The sequence below is a fragment of the Echinops telfairi genome, unplaced genomic scaffold, assembly GCF_000313985.2.
Source record: "Echinops telfairi isolate 266 unplaced genomic scaffold, ASM31398v2 ScPeMD7_2;HRSCAF=8, whole genome shotgun sequence".
NCBI lineage: Eukaryota > Metazoa > Chordata > Mammalia > Afrosoricida > Tenrecidae > Echinops > Echinops telfairi.
In genome coordinates this window covers 53,228,919-53,248,648 of record NW_022103898.1, presented here as the reverse complement: position 1 = coordinate 53,248,648, position 19,730 = coordinate 53,228,919, and the positions used below count along the sequence as shown (strand labels likewise).

The 19,730-nt window shown below is 37.1% G+C and overlaps 1 protein-coding gene across 1 annotated transcript in view; it reads left to right on the top strand.

Annotated features, from left to right (window-relative positions):
- The window catches only part of NAV3 (neuron navigator 3), a 694,120-nt gene that overhangs the window by 626,055 nt on the left and 48,335 nt on the right, over nucleotides 1-19,730 (top strand). The window contains exons 22-23 of the mRNA XM_045289780.1: nucleotides 1,647-1,724; nucleotides 12,061-12,144. Coding sequence (XP_045145715.1) covers nucleotides 1,647-1,724; nucleotides 12,061-12,144 — 162 coding nt within the window. The remainder of the gene's footprint in view (nucleotides 1-1,646; nucleotides 1,725-12,060; nucleotides 12,145-19,730) is intronic.

Here is a 19,730-nt window from a genome sequence, read left to right as displayed (position 1 = left end):
GTCCTCTCAGCCACAGCAAATCATTTCCTACATTCATTACAGTAATAGTAACCAGCTAGCCATTAAACAAAGAAGGTGCCAGATTCCCACCCTCTACTAAGGTTGGACCTTAATCATCCTATTTCTACTCATTAGCAGGTAATCCCACCCCCCCAAATGGCACTACTGACACAGGCATAAGAAGTTCAGAATTGTAATAGAGGCATGCGGGATTATGGCTGGAAAGGCCAAATTTATTGACCTTAGCTAACATATAACTACTAAGATAGAGAAATTCCAAAACTGTTTGCATTATTGTAGTTATCCAATTCTCCTTTTATCACTCATGCCCCATGCATGATGACTCACGATGTTTAGATAATAATTTGAATTACAATAAGACTCTGGATTATATTTTAATGGGAATTAGATCATATAATAGACACTTTTAAATGGAAGAAAAGGCTCTTGGAATTTGTGTTCCTTTAAAGATCAAATAATAACTCAGTTTTCTGGGACTACTGATGGTCGTAATCGTTATATGAATGAAATCTTAACATTGCAGAATGGATTCTCACCTCTTAAAATTCGGGAATGAAATGGAATATTTGCTAAAATGATGGAACTGTCTGATATTCTGCTTTCAGCTTAGAACTCTCTTCTGTTTATGTCTCCTCTTCATAGTGTGCTTTACGTCTTCCCACAGAACCTAACGTAAAGCATTTCTCAGTTTTCAGCGGCTGCTGTTTCAGAAATAGGTTTCCAGGCTTTTGTTTTGAGGACCCTCGAGGTAGACTCAACCCACCACCCTTCCAGTCGGCAGCTGAGCCCGTGAACCTTTGGTGTCGCCCCAAGACTCCCAAGTTATCATGTTGTTTGTCGAGTGTTGCTGTTTCCTTTTCTTCTTTCTTGTTTTCAAACTATGGCTAATCTATGAACCATCAAGCATTTCTACTCTGACTTTAACTCAATGAATACATGGCAGTAGGGATTTGAAAAGGCTTTTCTGAGTGCAGTCACGGAAGCGTCAACCAATAAGATTGCTTTTAACGAAGGCGTCATTAAATGTTGGATGAGGCCCAACTTTCAGCCGCTGCAGGATATTCTTCTGATAAGTTAGCAAACCATAGAAATTTGAGGTATCCACAGGACCAAGAGAGAGAGAGAGAGATTCTTAGTCTATGTAAGCAAGAAGACACGCCATAACACTTTGTATGTACATATAGATGTATGTATGTAATATATATATATATATAATTTATATATAAAATTATATATAATTATATATAATATATAATATATATATATAATTATATATATATAAGAGTGTATTATCATAAACTTGTGGAGAAGGAAGAATAAATAACTTTAAACTGCCCCTTCAAACAGGCAAGGATGACAAACAGTGAAAAGCCAGCATCCTTTCATTTGTGAGTCTGTCTCAACATAGAATTTTGGCACTTTCCTTTCACCATATAAGTGGCATTGATTTGATTGTTAATATGTAACTTCTATTCACATTTCTTTATTTTCAGGAATTGGTGCTGACACACCAATTAGAATGAGCTAAATATTTTGTTTGTTTCTTGGGCTGAATTTTAATTTTCAAGTGAAATTATCTGAGGATACTTACCTGAGTTTTTCTTGCTGTTGTTAATTGTATTCAGCAAATCCATAAGCTGCGGAGAGAGTTGGTTGCATCTCAAGAGAAAGTTGCTACTCTTACATCTCAGCTTTCCGCAAATGTAAGTCTTCTCTTTGTTAATATTGGAACAGATATGGTGGAATTGAGTAATTCTTTAAAACGTTTACAAACTTTACATGGCCCTCAAAAACAGACTTAAGTGACTACGTAGTAGCATTCTTGGTGAGTTTTCCTTTACTCAGCAGTATGCTGTGAAGGTGATCATGCTGCACCTAAAATGTCTCATAAGATTGGGAACAAGATCCGCAACCTTAAGAACTGCTTGTTGTTGTTGTTTTCTCCTTATTTTTTTATCACTCCCTATATGGTAGTCTCTCTCAAATGATGCTACAATAACGGAATATAGTGTTGTTTGGAAGATAAAATTTTCATGTCCCTTGCATCCCTCTGCTCCATATATTGAACAATTAGTTAAGCATCCAATTATTTTTTTAAATGACTAATTCTAAATTTGGATAATTTAGCAAAACTGTAGATGAGGCATAGTTCTTTCAAAATCCATTGGCAGGCTTCTCTCATCACTTTATAAGAACCTGCTTTTTCTGACTCCAAAAAGCACAGAATGGCAATAATGATGATGATGGAGAACATCAATGACACGCGCATTGTGCATCTTCCCACTCGTCTCTGAGTAGAAGTTGAAGAGAGGAGGGCTTGTGGCCCAGGGCCTCATCCTCAGGAGAAGTCTTGCCAGAGGGCCAGTGAGGGGTAAAGAGGTGCCTGCCAGTTTGCCAGATTGCAACCCTCAGTACTCGCTGGTCGGCCCAGCCCCACAGAGATGTTTGGGGCTTGTTCCCGGTCCTCTCTAGCTCTCCTCGACTCCACTGAGTTTCCCTTCTCCCAGAGGGTGCCTCGGCAAGAGAGAGCAGGTGTAGGCCCACTCTGTACAGCTGGAAGAAGAGGCATTTCCAAGTGTAAAAACCTGTGTTTCCGTCTGCCTTTTCCTTCTGTAATTTAAATTCCAAAGGACATAAGCGAGTCATTTCACTCACAAGGTAATCATTTGAAGACTGGATTTGAAATGATTTTATCTTTCTGTCGCTGGCAAATTCAGATTCATTGTGGATGATTATATTTATGTTTTTATGAATGTTGTTCAAGAATTTCTGAAAATAATAGTTGTTAGAGAATTGCTTAGATGATATTGGAAGGCAACAGTATAATTTAGGATGTATTTTGTTTTTCTTAAACAGTTCAGAAAGAACTATAAGTCCCATAAGATAGGCTGGATAGATAGTAGTGTAAATTACTAGGGCAGATGGTATGTGTTGGATCATCAAGACAGTTACCAGCATCTTAAACTCAGGGCTTTAGTTTACTTTTGAAATGTCTCTTGGTTAAGCTTAGTCATAACAGCGAGATATTGGTAAACCCCTGCTGTGCATAATTGTATTGAACTGATCTACAAGAAACCTATCACATTATTTACATTAGAAAACAATTCATATGTATTCTCAAAGACAAAAACAAAGGAAAATATTAAAATGTCTTTAGTATCGTACATATTTGGTTTTTCCTCTGAGCTTCTTATTCTGAATCAGGGTTATTGATTTTTTGGTGTGTCTTTCCCACATTCTTCTAACGCCTGCTATTATCTATATAAATGTGTGCCACTTAGATTCCAAAGGACCAGTCGTTATGTAAAACTTGGAATCATGTAACCGTGGAAGACGACTACATCAGATCACACATTGGAGGATGACTGCATCATTGCCTAACTGCCGAGGCACTGAGCACCCCGGCAGTCATGTTGACCCATAGCCCCCCAAACACTTTGTCAGTGTTTATTACTACCAAGTTTGCATTGTTAATGCACATAAAATTGTCAGGTAGTAGATTTTATACTGTTGTCGTAAAAGTGAAATGTCAGTAACAAGAGAGTTGATCGGCGAGGAAGAGGGCTATTTCGTCTAAGAAGTTCTAGAGTTGGAAAGATGCCCAAATGTGCTCAGTTTCTCCCAGCTTTATCTAAGTGGTGATCAGTAGTCCTTTTCTACACAGCTGAAAACCTATTCTACATTTTCTTTTTTATATTTTGGAATGTATTTTAGAAATCTCAAATACCCAAGATCCATTAAAGAACTGTACATATTATTAATAGTTGCTCTATTTTTAAGATATCAATCCAATTTTTTCCTCATGAAATGATATGATTTTAGCATTATTTTTACTGTGATAAAACACATATACCAAAAAAATGGTCAATTTAGCCATTTTTAAGGATAAAATTAAGTGGCATTACTGAAATTCACTCTGTGATACAACCTCCATAATGTATTTCCAAAACTTTTTCATTACCCCAACCAGGCACTCCTTAAGTGATAACTCTCCGTACCTCTCCTGCTAGCCATTTTTCATATTTAATCTCCTCTCTAGGCACCCTTGTGGCGTAGTGTGTTACATATTGGGCTGCTAACCACAGGGTCAGCAGTTTGACTCTACCAGTCGCTTTGAGGGAGAAAGATGAGGCTTTCTGCTCCCCTAAAGATTTACATCCTCATGAACCCACAGGGGTGATTCTACTCTGTCCTATGAGGTCACTATGACCTAGAACCAGTGGCAGTGGTTTAGTCTACTCTCTGTCACTGTGAATTATCCTATTCCATATATTTCCTATACTGTATATACTCGTGTATAAGCCTAGTTTTTCAGCACATTTTTAATGCAGTTTTTGTGGTAAAATTAGGTGCCTTGGCTGATATTCGGGTCGGCTTATACTCAAGTATATACTGTAAGTGTAATGAGACATTTGAGTCTTCCTATATGATTTATTTCCTTTAGCATTGTTTTCCGGGCTCATTCATGATATAGCATGTATCAGAAATCCATTTGTTTTTATGACTGGATAATATTAAGGGGCATTTGGTTGCAATTTTCTCCTGCAGAGCTGCTGGTGGATTTGAACTGCTGACCTTGTGGCTAGCAGGCCAACATGAACCCCCTACTACTACCAACACTTCTATTGAGTATAATCTAGGAATATAATTCCCGGTTCATATTATAATTCTATACTTAACCATTTACAAAACTTCCAGTCTGTTGTCCTAGGGGCTTGGAGCAGTTTACATCCCCAGCAGTATGAGTCATTCTAGTTTCTCCACATCTTTGTCAACCTGGTTTTATTTTTCCTTTCTGAATTAAATTTATACTAGTAGGTATAAAGTGATTTTGATTTGCATTTTCATAGTGACTAATTAAGGCAAATCATTGTGGCTTTGATTTGCCTAATTGTGTTCAAGTACTCAATGTCATGTGCTCATTATCTGCTGTTTGCATATAATCTTTTTTTAAATGCCTATTCAAGTCCTTTGCCTATTTGTTTATTAGCTTATTTGTCTCCTGTTGTCAGTTCATAGGAGTTCTTTATATATTCTGGAAATTAAACCTTCATCAGAGACTTGATTCCTAAATATTTCATTTTGCTGATAATGTCAGTTGATACAAATTCTTTAAAGTTTTTTTTTTTAAATGTGATGTATGTATAAGGAGCTCTGGTTACACAGGAACTTCAGGCTGCTAATGGGCAAGGTCAATGGTGCAAATATAACAGCTGCTCTGAGGGGAAAAGATCAGGCTGTGTACACCTGTAAAGATTTACCAGCGAAGAAGCCCTCTGGAGCACCACTTCTCTGCCCTGTACAGTTGCCCTGAGGGGGGGATTGACAGTGGTGTTGGTTCTAGGGCAGTGGTTCTCAACTTTCCTACTGCCACGACCCTTTAACACAGTTCCTCATGTGGTGGGGACCCCCAACCGTAAGATTATTTTCATCGCTACTTCAGCACTGTATTTTTGCTATTGTTATGAATTGTGTGACCCCTGTGAAAGGGTCATTCAACCCCTGAAAGGGTCGCGATCCACAGGTTGAGAGCCACTGCTCTAAGGGACATGTGTTTTCTTCGATTCAACTTGCTTTTGGTGTCATATCTGAAAATCCACTGGAAAATACAAGGTTTTAAGATTTACCCTTATGCTTTCTTCTAAAAGCTCTATGGTTATAAACTTTTATATTTAGGCTGCTGGTCTATTTTGTGTTAACTTTTCTATATGCTATGAAGTAAGAGTCCAATTTAATTCTTTTGCATGTGAAATTGTTAGCCCCACACTATTTGCTAAAGAAATTATTCTTGTTCATTGAGAGGACATGACACACTTGTGAACAATCATTTGGCCATAAATGGGTAGATTTATTTTTAGATCCTTAATGGTATTCCATTCGCATATTTTTTCTATATGTTTATGGCAGTACCACCACAAAGAAGTTTTATTACTTGATAGCCTAAAACACAGTAAACAAACAAAATACCCCTTAATAGACGAATGAAGGGATACCACTTCTGACGTCAGAAGGATGTTGGCTGAAACAGAGAACACCTGCACGATGTTTACTTGTGTTTATAGACTATGCAAAGACATTCAGCTATGCAAAGGCATCCAACTGTGTGGATCCTAACAAATTACAGATAGCCGTGAGATGAATGGGAATCGAGGACACGTCATTGAGTTCATGTGGAACTTGTACACGCATCAAGAGGCAGTTGTACAAATGCAACAAGGAAATGTGGTTTAAAATCAGAAAAGGGGTGCGACAGTGTTGTATCGTCTCACCATACTTATTTATGTGCGGAGCAAAGAATCTAGGACACTGGATTATGAAGAGAAGTGCGGCATCAGGAGTGGGGGAGGCATGTTAACAGCCGGAGGTGTCTAGGTGACACAGCCTTGCTGGCTGAAAGTAAGGAGGGTGTGAAACACTGCTGATGACGATCAAGGGTTGCAGCCTTCGGTATGGATTACAGCTCAGTATAAAGAAAGCCAGAATCATTATAACTGGACCAGCAGTTAGCATCATAATAAGCAGAGAAAAGATTGAACTTGCCAAAGATTTTATCTGGCTTGAATGCACAATCCATGCTCATGGAAACAGAAATCAAAAGATCAAATGATGCATCAAATAATTGCATTGGGTAAATCTCCTGCACTCATTCTCTTTAAAGTGTTGAAAAGCAAGAATGTAACTTTTAAGACGAAGGCACACCTGACCCAAGCCACAGTATTTTCATTCAGCTCAAATGCATGCCCAACTTGGACGTTGAAAACTGAAGACCACCGAAGAATCCGTGCATTTGAATTGTGGTGCTGACAACGAATATTGAAAGTGCTCTGGATTGTGAAAAGCACAAACAAACTGGTCAAGAAGAAGTACCCTCAGGGTGCTTCTTAGAGGCAAGAATGGAAACTCCTACTCAATTACATACGTTGAACTTGTTATCCAGATAGACCAGTCCCTATTTGGAAGTACATTACGCTTGGTAAAGTAGTGGGTCAGTGAAAAGAGGAAGGCCCCCAACATGATGCATTTCCATGGGGTCTGCAGCAATGTGCTCAAGCATAAGAACAGTTATGAGGATGGCACAGGACAGAGCAGTATTTCCTTATGTTACGGATAGGATCTCTATGAGTCGGAACTCACCTGAAAGCACTTAAAAACAACAACTTCAGGTGAATGAATAACAAATTTTGATACAGTCATACCATGGCATGTAACTCAATAATTAAGGGAAACAAAGTATTCATACATATTAGAACTTGAATGAATCTCAACCGCATTAGACTAAGTGAAAAAAAGCTAAAGAAAGGTTATATACTGCATATTTCTATATATAACACTCATAATGATAAAAATTTAAACAATAGTTCAGTGGGCCTCAAGGGTTAGACAAAGTGGATGGAGGTGGGGGTGTGACGGGTAGCAAGAAGGAGCTCTTTTTTGGTGAGGGAACAGTTTGGATGTTGATTAAAGTGGTGTTTACATGAATCTACATATGTAGACTAATGTAAAATTCAGGTGTTCTATATCCTGCAATAAAGAAGATATAATCATTGAGTATAACTAACTTATCTCTGCTATCCTTGTGGCTTTTTGTTAATCTATAGTTTTTTAAAATAAAAACAAAATTCAATTTAAAATCACCACAATCTTTAGAAAGAGTTCTATTCTACTTGTAAGTTACCTGGAAGCTTCAACGTTATTCACTCTGTACATTCATTACCAGAAAGTCAAGGCTGGCTTATAGTGAGCCCCTGCGAGACTGCAGCTGTTTAGGGGAGTAGAAGACCAGTCTTTCTACCTCAGAGTGGCTGGTGGTTTTGAACTGCCAACCCTGAGGGTGACAGCCCAACACATAACCAGTATACCACCGGGCTCCCTGATTTACAGTGTAGTGCTCATTTATTTTGTGATGACATGGCTTACATTTTCTTACCATCAGATAAATTTATTAACTGAAGATTTCAAATATAAAATATAAAATGATTTTAATCTTGATCTTTAACATTGTATTTTATTCTGATAAAAAGGCAATTTATTAGAATTCACTTTTTGACTGAATGCTGCAATAAGTGAGACCCAATTCTCATGGACATATGTAAAATGTCCTATCTTATTTTAGAATGTCTAAAATATGTTAAATATTTTATTAGTGTCACTGTGCCTACAAAAGAAGAAATCTTGTGTAATTATGTTCATTTGTGTTTTTAAGGAAATGTTATCCTTTGCAGATTCAGAAATTAGTTATTCATAAATCAGCTATTAACTACAAATCGCTTGAATGCTTCTCTATCATTGAATTTGTCATCTAGTTTCATAAGCCCATTTCACACCTGATCTTTCCTCATCCTCAGAAATACAGTGCCTGAGTTTTTTTCAGAATGTGTTTTTATTTCCTCTGGTTTCATTCCTATTGATCTATTTTATTATACACCTCTATGTTAACATACATGTGTTTAATTAAATGAATTATAGGAACTGCATGAAATTATTTATGTACCAAATTTCTTCAATATTAGTTCAGGAGCTTTTTGAAAGTTCTGTTTCTGATGGTGGTAACTGTAAGCTTTTGATTTGTAGCTTGTTCGCTGTACAAGTCTACTCCACCTTACCTTTGTTTGAATCAGCGTAGGAGCTATACTATCACTATTGTTGTGCAGACATGTGATATCCGTGAGTTATAAGGACTTCTTACAAGGTGTTGGTTTGGTGAGCATGTTTAACTATCATTTATTTCAATCATTGACAGCTGCTCCGCTGTTCATTTTTTCCCCTTACATGATTAATGTGATCAGAACTTAAGTGGCTTTCCTTAGTCTTGGATAATTCTTGTACTTTATCCTGGGTTTGTACCTGCTATGATTATATTTATATAGAGTCTACAAAAACAATCTTGATTTAAGTTTTAGATGTGACAATTGCCTCTCCACTCAAATTGTTTTCTTTGTTAAATGGGAGAGTTGCAAGAAAGACATCCAGTGAGCTCACTTTTCTTCTAACTGACAGAATGTAGTTCCCACTCAGTGGACTATGCACTCCACAGAATTCCCTCCTCTCGGCGCATCCCTCTGATGAGAGCTGCGCAAAGGCACAGAAAGACTGTTGCAAAGGTATTCTAGAATGTCTTTAGAAAGAAGAGAGGATATGTTGGCAGGAGCTATTACCTGGCCTTCCCTGAATCAATACCCCACGACCAAACAGAAAGAAAACAAGAGCCCCACACAGAAAGGCCGCAGAACCCCCTGGGCTCTCACCCACACCATCGTGCAGCCAAGGCAGGTGGGGCGCATTTCTTTTTATTACCTCTTCTTTACAAGGCTCAGCCTGTATGTAATTTGTAAACAGTCACTAACGGGAGTTATTGCTAACAATTTTCAGTCATCGGGCTTGTTTATCTTTTTAGCCTTTTAGCATATAAAGTTACTAACTCTGTTACTAATAATCTCTCAGAAGTTATTGAGTTTGGGTAGATATCCTCCTGTCTTGTTCTATTTCATGTTTTTTATATAATCCAGACAATACTCTGAGGCCTCTTCTCTGAGATAAACTATTTTGTTTATTATGAGAACAAACATTGAAGAAGCAATTTTATATAATATAAAAAATGTTAAAATGTTCTTATGATATTCAAAATATTCAAGTAATCCTGTAATTATTGATTTTCAAATGTTTATGTGTATACATAGATGAATATATGTATTTCTAACTATATTGATAACAGAGATTTAGAATACTTTTGCAGTGTCTTATTTACTTGGTGAATTGGCTGTCATGTCATTCTGTGTAAACAAATACAAGGCAGGGACCACGCAAACTGATATTTCCGTTTACTATTTCACAGCACACTAGTTCTTACACAGTAGAAGTGACAAGCTGATTCAGGTTTAGGTTGTGTGCTCCCCATACTGAAGACAATAAGGATGCAAAATATCCTCCATTAACTAAGAGGCGCGCGTTTTCATTTTGCTACCGTGAGACTTCGCCTCACCAAAGTGAGGGACTATTCATCATCGTACAGATCCAATTTTATTCTGAGTGGAAACTATGCAGCTGCTTAATGGAAAGTCAGAACCACCTGAACTATGATTAACAATTCCCCTACAAATCTATAATTGTTAAGTTTGTGATGTGAAGTTTTTCACACAAGATATATTATCTTATACTCCCCTAAGTGTAACTTTCCACTTTCTCTCCATTAAAGTGAAAGACATCATCATTAGTAGAAAATGTTTCCCTTCATTTACCTTGTGGGTTCTCTTAACCATTTGTATCCATGTCATGAGAAACTTAACCATTTACTTCTTCTAAAGCAACAGAGTTTGTCTGGTGGAGGAGTTCACGATCACATATTTAAAGTGATATTTCACAATAAAGTTTAACGTACTTTAATTAGAGCAATGTGACTCATTACAATGTTCTTTTAAAAATGTTTTTCACATCATTAATAAAAAGGAAGTATTCCAGAGGTTGAAAACTTTATTTTAATAATAGTTTGTATTTTGTATAGCTACAAAATTTGATCAATTTATGTTAAACAACTTATTTCTTGTAATTCTGGTTTCATTGTTAGTTGACTCCGATTAAATGGATAAAACATGACGATAATGTGTAGTGAAGTAATATATTGTAGTGTATATGTTCAAGGCTTCGCAGTTGTGCAAATAAAAGTTATAACATTCCATTTTGGGAAATTGAAAACTTTACAATATTGAATAGAACCTTATGTTTCTCTTAGTAAATATAAGCGAAGGCTTTCTAGAAATTTTCCCTGTCCACTCTAATTTTCTCTGTCTTAAAACCAGCCGTTTAAGTTTTAGATCTTAATAACTCATTTTATATGCATGGTAGAATCAATTCTAATAAAACAAAGTATAATGAACACAAGGGTTCTCACACAAATAATTTGCGATTAGTTTACATAAAGGAATACATTACAACATAAAACAGACTCCACATATTTCCATCAGATGACTCTCGAAACCTCTGTGTCAAGTCAAAGAGCACAGTCACACAAGACGCATGCTGCGTGATTCCACTTGACTGCCTCTTTAACTCTGCAAAATGCAGACATAATCATTTGGGACAGTGGCTGTCTTTTCGGAGGAGAGAGAAGACAGGGCGGTGGAAGGGACAAACGGGGCCTGGGAAAGTCTCAAGCGCTTGACTTCGCCAGTGATGATGTGAATACTCCCTTTGTACCAAAATTACATTTTCCTCTTTCAATTGTATACAGATGTTTTGTCCTGTTTTTTAATTTCATGTTAAAAATTAAGAGAAAGGTGGCATAGCTTTACACTAATTTTTTTAATAATTGTATTGGGAGCTCTTACAGTACTGTATAACAATCCATATTTAAGTTAGATCAAGCGTAATTATACAGTTTCTGCCACCATCAGTTTCAAAACATTTTCTTTCTTCTTGAACTCTTTGATATCAGCTCCCCTTCGTCCCCTCCGCTACCCCCCAGGAACCGTTATCATCTATATGTGCCATATCTTATGCCATCCAATGTATCCATTCACTGATAATTCTGGTATTCGTTCCCCTCGAGTGGGGCTGTACAGTCATCATTGCTATCAGTTCCCCCTTCTCCCTTCTCCTCCTGTACCCTCAGAGAACCATTACTCCCCTTACTATTTTTGTAGGGTTTATCTATCTTGGATTTCCTGCATCTAATGATCTTAATTATACAAATGAACATACGCAGGTCTAACAAGATTAATGAGGTAAAATTTTTCCCTGTCCACTCTAATTTTCTCTGTCTTAAAACCAGCCGTTTAAGTTTTAGATCTTAATAACAATGCCCTTTTAGAAGCTAAGTTCAAGTGAAAGGTCAAGAGCCTGAAATGCTGATTTTAAGAAACCAAAGTTTAGGAGCAATAAATGAAGATGTATGCTCTAGCACAGCCACCATTGAGAGCCAATGATAATGGGCACAGAATTTAGAGTGCCAATACCTGACATAAAGCATTTTGTAAAATGAAGTGTTTTTAGCCATCCACATAAGATCCTGACTATTAAGACTTGTTCCTTCTCTTTTGTTCGCAGGCTCACCTTGTAGCAGCTTTCGAAAAGAGTCTGGGGAATATGACTGGCCGACTGCAGAGTCTGACCATGACAGCCGAACAGAAGGTAGGTTCAAGGACTGCTTCTGAGGCTCGAAAGAAGACAGCATTTCACACAGGCTGTTTAAAAAATACTCAAGGTGCCATTCCTTAAAGGAAATGCTGCAAAGCATTCACTTTGCCCTAAAGCAGAACACCATCACGAAATAATCCCTTTTGTCGGATTTTAATTTAAGAATTAAGGTTACAGATTAATGGATATTGGAAAACACACATACACACACATACTCTCTTCTTTACACACAGTCTGGTTGGGGTTTTTTTGCATCTGATAGAATAAACTATTAAAAGAATACCAAATGGTGGGCTCAAGTAGAAAGAAAAAGTTATGAAAAAGATGATGACAACATATGTAAACATGTGTTTGACTAAATGGATATATGTATGAATTGTGATAAGAGCTGTAAGAGCCCCTAATAAAATTAAATTTAAATTTTTAAAAAATTGTCAAGAAAAAGCAATGGTGTGTAGGAAAAGAGCTAGAACACTCTAGATTAAATGTATTATGCAGTTGACAAGAATTGCACCCTGTCAAAATGTTCACAAATGTACTGTCTATACGCCCGGTTATAGACTGTGGATACCGGCTGAGAGACCCAGGAAGGAGGTCTTGAATGGATGGTCAAATGCTTCCAGTAAAGGGGTTTAGGTGGCAACATCAATGGGACAGGGACAATCGTGCATACTTTTGGAGTCAGTGGGGACTGGGTGGTATCTGACATGTGCGTTTTCTGTGTTTGAGGTATAGTTATTTTAGTCCAGTCAGAAGTTTTATGTACAATAAAGTACTTTATAGGTTCTGATTTCTTGATTTGGAAGTTTCAGGCATGGTTTCATGGGACACCCAGTTAATTGTCCTAATGATGTGTTCAGTACTTCTCTTAACCGCCTAGTTCATTGTGTGATGCCTGGGGTTTTAAAAGCTTGTCAGCAACTGTGTGAGGCAGACCAATTGGTTTCTAATCCCCTGGAACAACAGAGGAAGAAGGAAAGCAGGGACGAGGAAGAGAATATGGAATGTGTAACTAATTACCACCATGAATTTGCCAGGAGACCAAGAGAACAGCTGGTGCTTAGATATCATTATTGAACATCTTAATTTAATTGATGTCCCAGAGAAGAATCCTGCTCAAAAGAGGGAACTGCAAATAAATAAATAAATAAATAAATATTTAATTTTTTTTTTTAAAGAGGGAACTGCAGAGTGGAATGTCAAATACACCTGGACTCTAGACTTCCCAAAGTCAGGAAAACATGGGTGGACTCCTAACAATTATTGTCCTGACATAATCTTTAAACTTTGAACTGAAAATAACCTCTGAGGTCCTCTTCAAAACTAAACAATAGTTTAGCTTAATTAGTAAAAAGGCTCTGCCTTGAACATTATGTTTTGGGGTGTTTTTTTGGAAACCATTTTATTGAGAGTTAATACAGATATCATATCATTCCATAGTTCAATCACATCAAGCGGTATTGTATATTATGTTCTTTTAAGAGCTGTCTGTGTGGGATCAGACTGACAACAGCACCCCTCAAAGTTGACAGGACAGTGAATTTATGATAATGAAGGAAGAAAAACTCAGAAAAGGATAGGAAGGGTCACACCACTCAAAACCCAGAGTCCATGTCACTAAGTTGGACATGGAGAAGCTATTGATTTACTGCGTGTTTCACTGTGTATTTTCTCAGCAGCAATAATTCATTTAAGTACTATTTTTAAAATAAAATAAGGATGTTATGGCATACTAAAGAAAAAACAAACAAACACAAACAAAGAACAAAGAATTTAGCTCACAAAGATTGATGTCTCAGAAAGGACCAGGTGCCCAGTGAGAATCAGCTCATGGTCCATATAATGACTAGTCTTCCTGGGCTTAGTTTAGAACATCGTAGCCTGGGTCCCTGGATAGATGTCAGAGGCAGGTGAGCAACTGACATTGCATGGAAATACCAAAACTGTATAGAATATGAACAGGGTCTCCAGTTTTATATTATTCTACAAAAGGCCCATACTCTAAGAAGTTTGGGATATTTTCAATCAATATTGATATCTATCTATAGGGATGGCTTCACTTTTGTCTTTAAACATAATGTAAGCTCTCTCATTAGCTTTAGAGAATTAGCATGTATTATCACATTTGGTCAATTCACTATTAAAAATGTCAGGGGGTGGGTGATTCTTGAAAGCTGATAAACAATCCAATCAAACAAAAGTTAAGATACAATATTCCTGTAATCACCTGGTATGACTGGCAAACTGTTCTCATTTTCCCTTTTGGGCTATGCTTCCTTTGATTTATCCCCCTGCCTATGAAAGAGGACACCATCCTTCCCTATCAAACCTCTTCTGGAAGGGAAAATAAGAAACTCCTTTGAATTCAGAGATTTTATCTGAATTAATTTAGAGGGAGCTTAGGGGGCTGTAGAATGGTTGGCAGTAGAGTCTGGTCCTTCACAATGTAACATAAGAACCTAGCAAAGCCTTTCAGAGCACCTGGATAAGAAAGGATATAACCGTTGGAGCTCAGTAACCCTACGGGTTGGCCTCTGGCTGTGTCTCTTAAGAACTGTGTGATCTTGGGCAGTTGATGTAACACTTTTCTGAACCACAAATTCACTATTTTGTAAATAGGGATTTTAATAACTAACTTTTAAGATCATTCTAAGGTTTAAGTGAGATGCTCCATGCAGGAGGAAATCAGCAACTATTACTCTCCATGTTTCTCTCAATCCTGCCTCTGAAAAATATAAGATTAAGCCAAATTAACCAGTGATTAACCAAGTTACCCATATTCCAACTATATTGCTAGAAAATAGGTTTAGTATTTAAGCTGCAATGTCTTTAAGAAGATAAAATTAATTTTTTTTTGTTTTGTTGACTTTAGGTTTGGGGGCCTTTCATTCTTTTATATTTGCAAATATTTGTTATGGACTATGGGGAAACATACAGGAATTTTATTATGGTAATTTATATGTCCATGAATAATACCTGAATATTTCAAAATATATCTATGTAAGTCAAGGAATTTTATCATGATGGTCATTGTCCTTGTGATAGCATTAGATAGTATCCGAAATTTTAAAATATTTTTAATACCATTATATCTGAAATTCCCTTGCTGTTTTAATATTTAATATCTTTTATTTCTTTGAAGAATTTAGATTTAAAGAAAATGAGTAGGAAACACAGAATTTTTACCTATTCCTTCTCTCCTACCTTCAACCCAATTTTCCCAGTTGTTGACATCTCGCATTAATATGAATTTTTCACACTGATGAAGCAATTTTGATATATTATTACTAATTCTAAAGTCTTTAGTTAACATTGTGGTTCATTGTGTTTTTGGAAAATATATAACACCATACATACCAATATCTTATCAAACAAAATAGTTTCGCTGCCCCTAAACTCCCAATGCTTGACATTTACTCACAAACAAAGTATGTCTTCTTTTCACTTGCAAGCTGTATGCTCACAATATTGTTAACCATTTTATTTTATTAATCTATGATTTAGAACTTTCCTATAAAATTGTGCCATGATATAATGTGACACAATTCAAATAAAATGAATAATGAATCTGACAAAAAGGAATAGAGCAGTGTACATAACATGATGCTTGGGTGGAGAGAATTTTTAGCATGAACTGAATTAAATGTCCAGGAAGCCAACACACAAAGGGAGATTACACGGCAAGTTTAGTTCTAGCTTTGTGACTCAAAGAGCATAATTTAGATTGAAGAGACAAACTTTTTTGGCACTGAATTCAAGGAGGAATTTTCTGTAAAAGTTCTTATATTGGGGTCATGAGATAACAAATTACAAAATTGCTACTCAAAAAGACTTTTCTCTAAAAGCAGAGGGCATAACATTTTTATCATATTTCAGTAAAGGCGCGGAGGAGCTGAAATAAAAGGGCATATTGCTCTCCAGTAATCTAACAGTCCTGGGGAAAAGCTTGTAGAATATAGAGCAGACCTTTTCTTTCTCTGCTGCTGGCGCTCCAAGGTTCCTTATACATTCAGTCCTGCGTTAAAATCGTACTGAGATTGTATGTACAAGATGCTCTTCTGGCTCTGGAATAGAGTAATGAACAAAATATGCGCGTGTATATTAAGGTGACCAGACGTCCTGCTTTTGGCGGGACAGTCCCGATTTTTGGAAAGAATGCACGACAAGTTAGGAGACAGTCTATTTGGTCCATATAGGCCAAATTTATAATAAGAACTACCCCCCCCACCCCCCACCCCCCGTCAAGGGTGTCCCGCTTTAAATCTGGTCACCTTAGCTATAACCTATCCTCTTTGTTGCGTTAACATTCTAATAAGTGACATAGAATAAAAATAAAATGAAAACATATAGCAATACAAGTTATAGTTAATGCCTTGGGGGGAAAAAACTAATGCTAAAACTGAAGATATTAGGAAGGGATTCTGAGTTGCTACTCAATAGAGAAGCAAAGGCCAAGGTAATTACCAGTTCTTGGCTAGACACTTAAGAAAAAGATAAACCACGATTTAGTCTTCTGGCTTCAAAAAGTGCTTTTGATAATCATGTCATATTCATAGCCTGAAAACTGGATCAAAATTATAGCTTGGTTTATAGACCAGAATCACTCCCTTGAATAGTATTCTAACAATTTTTCTTGTTTCCTCATGCCAAATCACTCTGACTCTTCTGCCAAATTTGCCTGCTAGACCGCTGATTTTATACTCGTGTAGCTTGATAAAAAAGAAAAGACACAAATGACTTAGGAGGCATAAAATTATAGGTGCCATCAGAAATGTAACAGGACAATGTCATGAGCAATTTCACAGGGAATTGTGGCATCTTTAGGCCGGTTTCTAAGTGGAAGTCACAACAAGACTCCTAAGGCTTTGGAAAAATGAATAGGACTTATTCAGAGAAAATGATAGACATTCTACCCTAGAGGAAGGAATAGTACAGGCATGGAGAGCAAGGAGGGAAATTGCTGTCAATGTTTTATGTATATATGGTTGTATACATATATATGCTATAGGACAATACCTAGACATAATTTCATACTGCAATTAGCATGATCGAGCATTGTAATTGTCAGGTATATATACATATACTTACATAGATATGTACACATATACTTAAATACGTAAGTATTTAATATGTATGTTTAATATGTATATTTAATATTTAATAAAATGTATATTTAATATGTAATACTTACATAGATATGTATACATATACTTAAATATGTAAGTATATGTATACATATGTGTGTGTGTAGGGAAAACTTGCCCTGGTGGTTCTATCAAGGTCAACAGTTCAAATCAGCTGGTCTCTGCAGAAGAAAGATGAGGCTATTGCTCTTGTAAATGTTTATACCCTCAGAAATCCCTTATGGGTTCTCTATGAGTCTGACTAAACTCAATGACTGGGCTTGGTTTGCTAGTTGAGAGAAACTTTGATCTAAGTCTAGGAACTAACTCTATCGAAGGAATTGGTCTTTGTCATCAAGCAAGACCTCAAGGTAACAGAAACAAATATTGTTGTATACACTACCCTACAATAGTGGCAATCTAAACGTAGATAATTATATAGTAGACATGCAAGCTGAGCAGGTCTGGGAAGGAGAGTGGAAGTATACCCATGAGATTTGACAAAGAATATTTGTATATGTGTATTTGCCTTTGCTGTAAATATTTCCTTGAATGTAGTGGAGCATATAGGCTATGGACCAGATACCCCTGGCCAGCAACTCATTCTGTCAAGGAATTTGGTTATATCTAAGTTTTTCTACTTTCCCCCCTAATGCTCCAAGGTCAATTGATATAACACCATTTACAAAGACAATGTTCTACATCCAACTGTGAGCAGTGATGGAGTCTTGAAAGCTCCCATGAGCAGTCATCTAAAGTGCAACTATTAGTCTCTCTTCATCCGGAGGAATGAAGATCATCAGAAGGCACATAGAAACATGTGGTCCAGTGAACGAATGGACCATGAAAACATGGGCCTGCATGACCCTGATACCAAACCTAGACAGTGCCTGGCTCCCATTACTGACTGCTTCGAAGAGGATCACATTAGAAAGTTCTGAATAGAATGGGGATAAAATGTGGAATAAAATCCAAAATCATAAGAGACCAGGCTTACTGGTTAGGTAGAGACTCTGGTCCTCTGTCACCCTTCAGGTCTGGAGCTGAACTCAGCCCCGGTCAGAATAATCAACATTTAGGATCCAAAGGGCAGCACTTATCGAAGGAGCAAGTACCGACTGTTAGGAAAAGAGAAATGGAACAGGAAGCACAGAGAAGAAGTGGGGCTGAGTAACAATGCATCGAGGGGTGCAGTGGTCTTTGTCCTCAAGCAGGACCTAAAGGTAACAGAAGCAAATATACAGTTCACACAAAATGTATGTGAACTGCTGGATTTAAAACTGACAAGTTATGATGTAAACCTTCACCTAATAACTTAAAACTGCAGTGAACTTACCATGACAAAGTTTTTAATAAAGATCATACTAGCAGCAGGTCCCAGTAATAATTCCTAATAATACTATTTCCCAATAGATGCTAGAAGACATTGTGTTATATACCAGTAGATTTATACATATGCAAAAAATTCAGATAATTGTCAATACTGCTAATTATAAGGTAACCAATCTCTCTCATACTAGGTTGAACATTTTAAGATCATGATAATGAAATAATTTGACTAAGAATTTTATCCTGTCGGGAGGGAAGGTGAGGGAGAAAGGGGGAACAGATGACAAGGTCTACATATAACCTACTCCCTGGGGGATGGACAGCAGAGAAGTGGGTGAGGGAGATGTCGGATGGTGTAAGGTATGATATAATAATAATAATTTATAAATTATCAAGGATTCAGAGGGAGAGGGGAGTGGGGAGGGAGGAGAAGAAAATGAGCTGATACCAAGGGCTCCAGTAGAAAGCAGGTGTTTTGATAATGATGATGGCAACATATGTACGAATGTGCTAGACACAAATGATATCTGTACGGATTGTGAAAAGAGTTGTATGAGTCCCTAATAAAATGATTTAAAAAATTTTTTTTACCCTGACCCAGGGGGATAAATAACAGAAATGTGGGTGAAGGGAGACAACAGACAGTGTAAGACATGAAATAACAACAATAATATATAATTGATTAAGGATTCACGAGAATGGGAGGGTGGATCAGGTGGTGGTGGTGGTGGAAAGGAGTTGATGCCAAGGGCTCATGTAGAAAGAAAATGTCTTGGAAATGTTGATGGCACCCTATGTACAAAGGTGCTTAATACAATTGAATGATGGATAGTCATAAGATTTGTAAGAGCCCCCCCAATAAAATGATTAATTCAAAAAGTCTTACCCTGATTACAAGTTCTTCTCCCTTCACCACCACTTTTCCACCAGAGATCTGGGGGAGCTAAGCCCCGAAGTGCCGAGGTCACCAGTGTATGTGAGGAGCTGACTTCTCTCTATGTAGCACGCTGTGGGCTATGCACTGTCCATGTCAAGAATGGGGCACAAGATGCTTCCAAGGGCTTCATGTTCTCAGAGAAAGCCATTTGAGGACAGCTGTTATAGACAGTCTCAGAATAAAAAGAATTA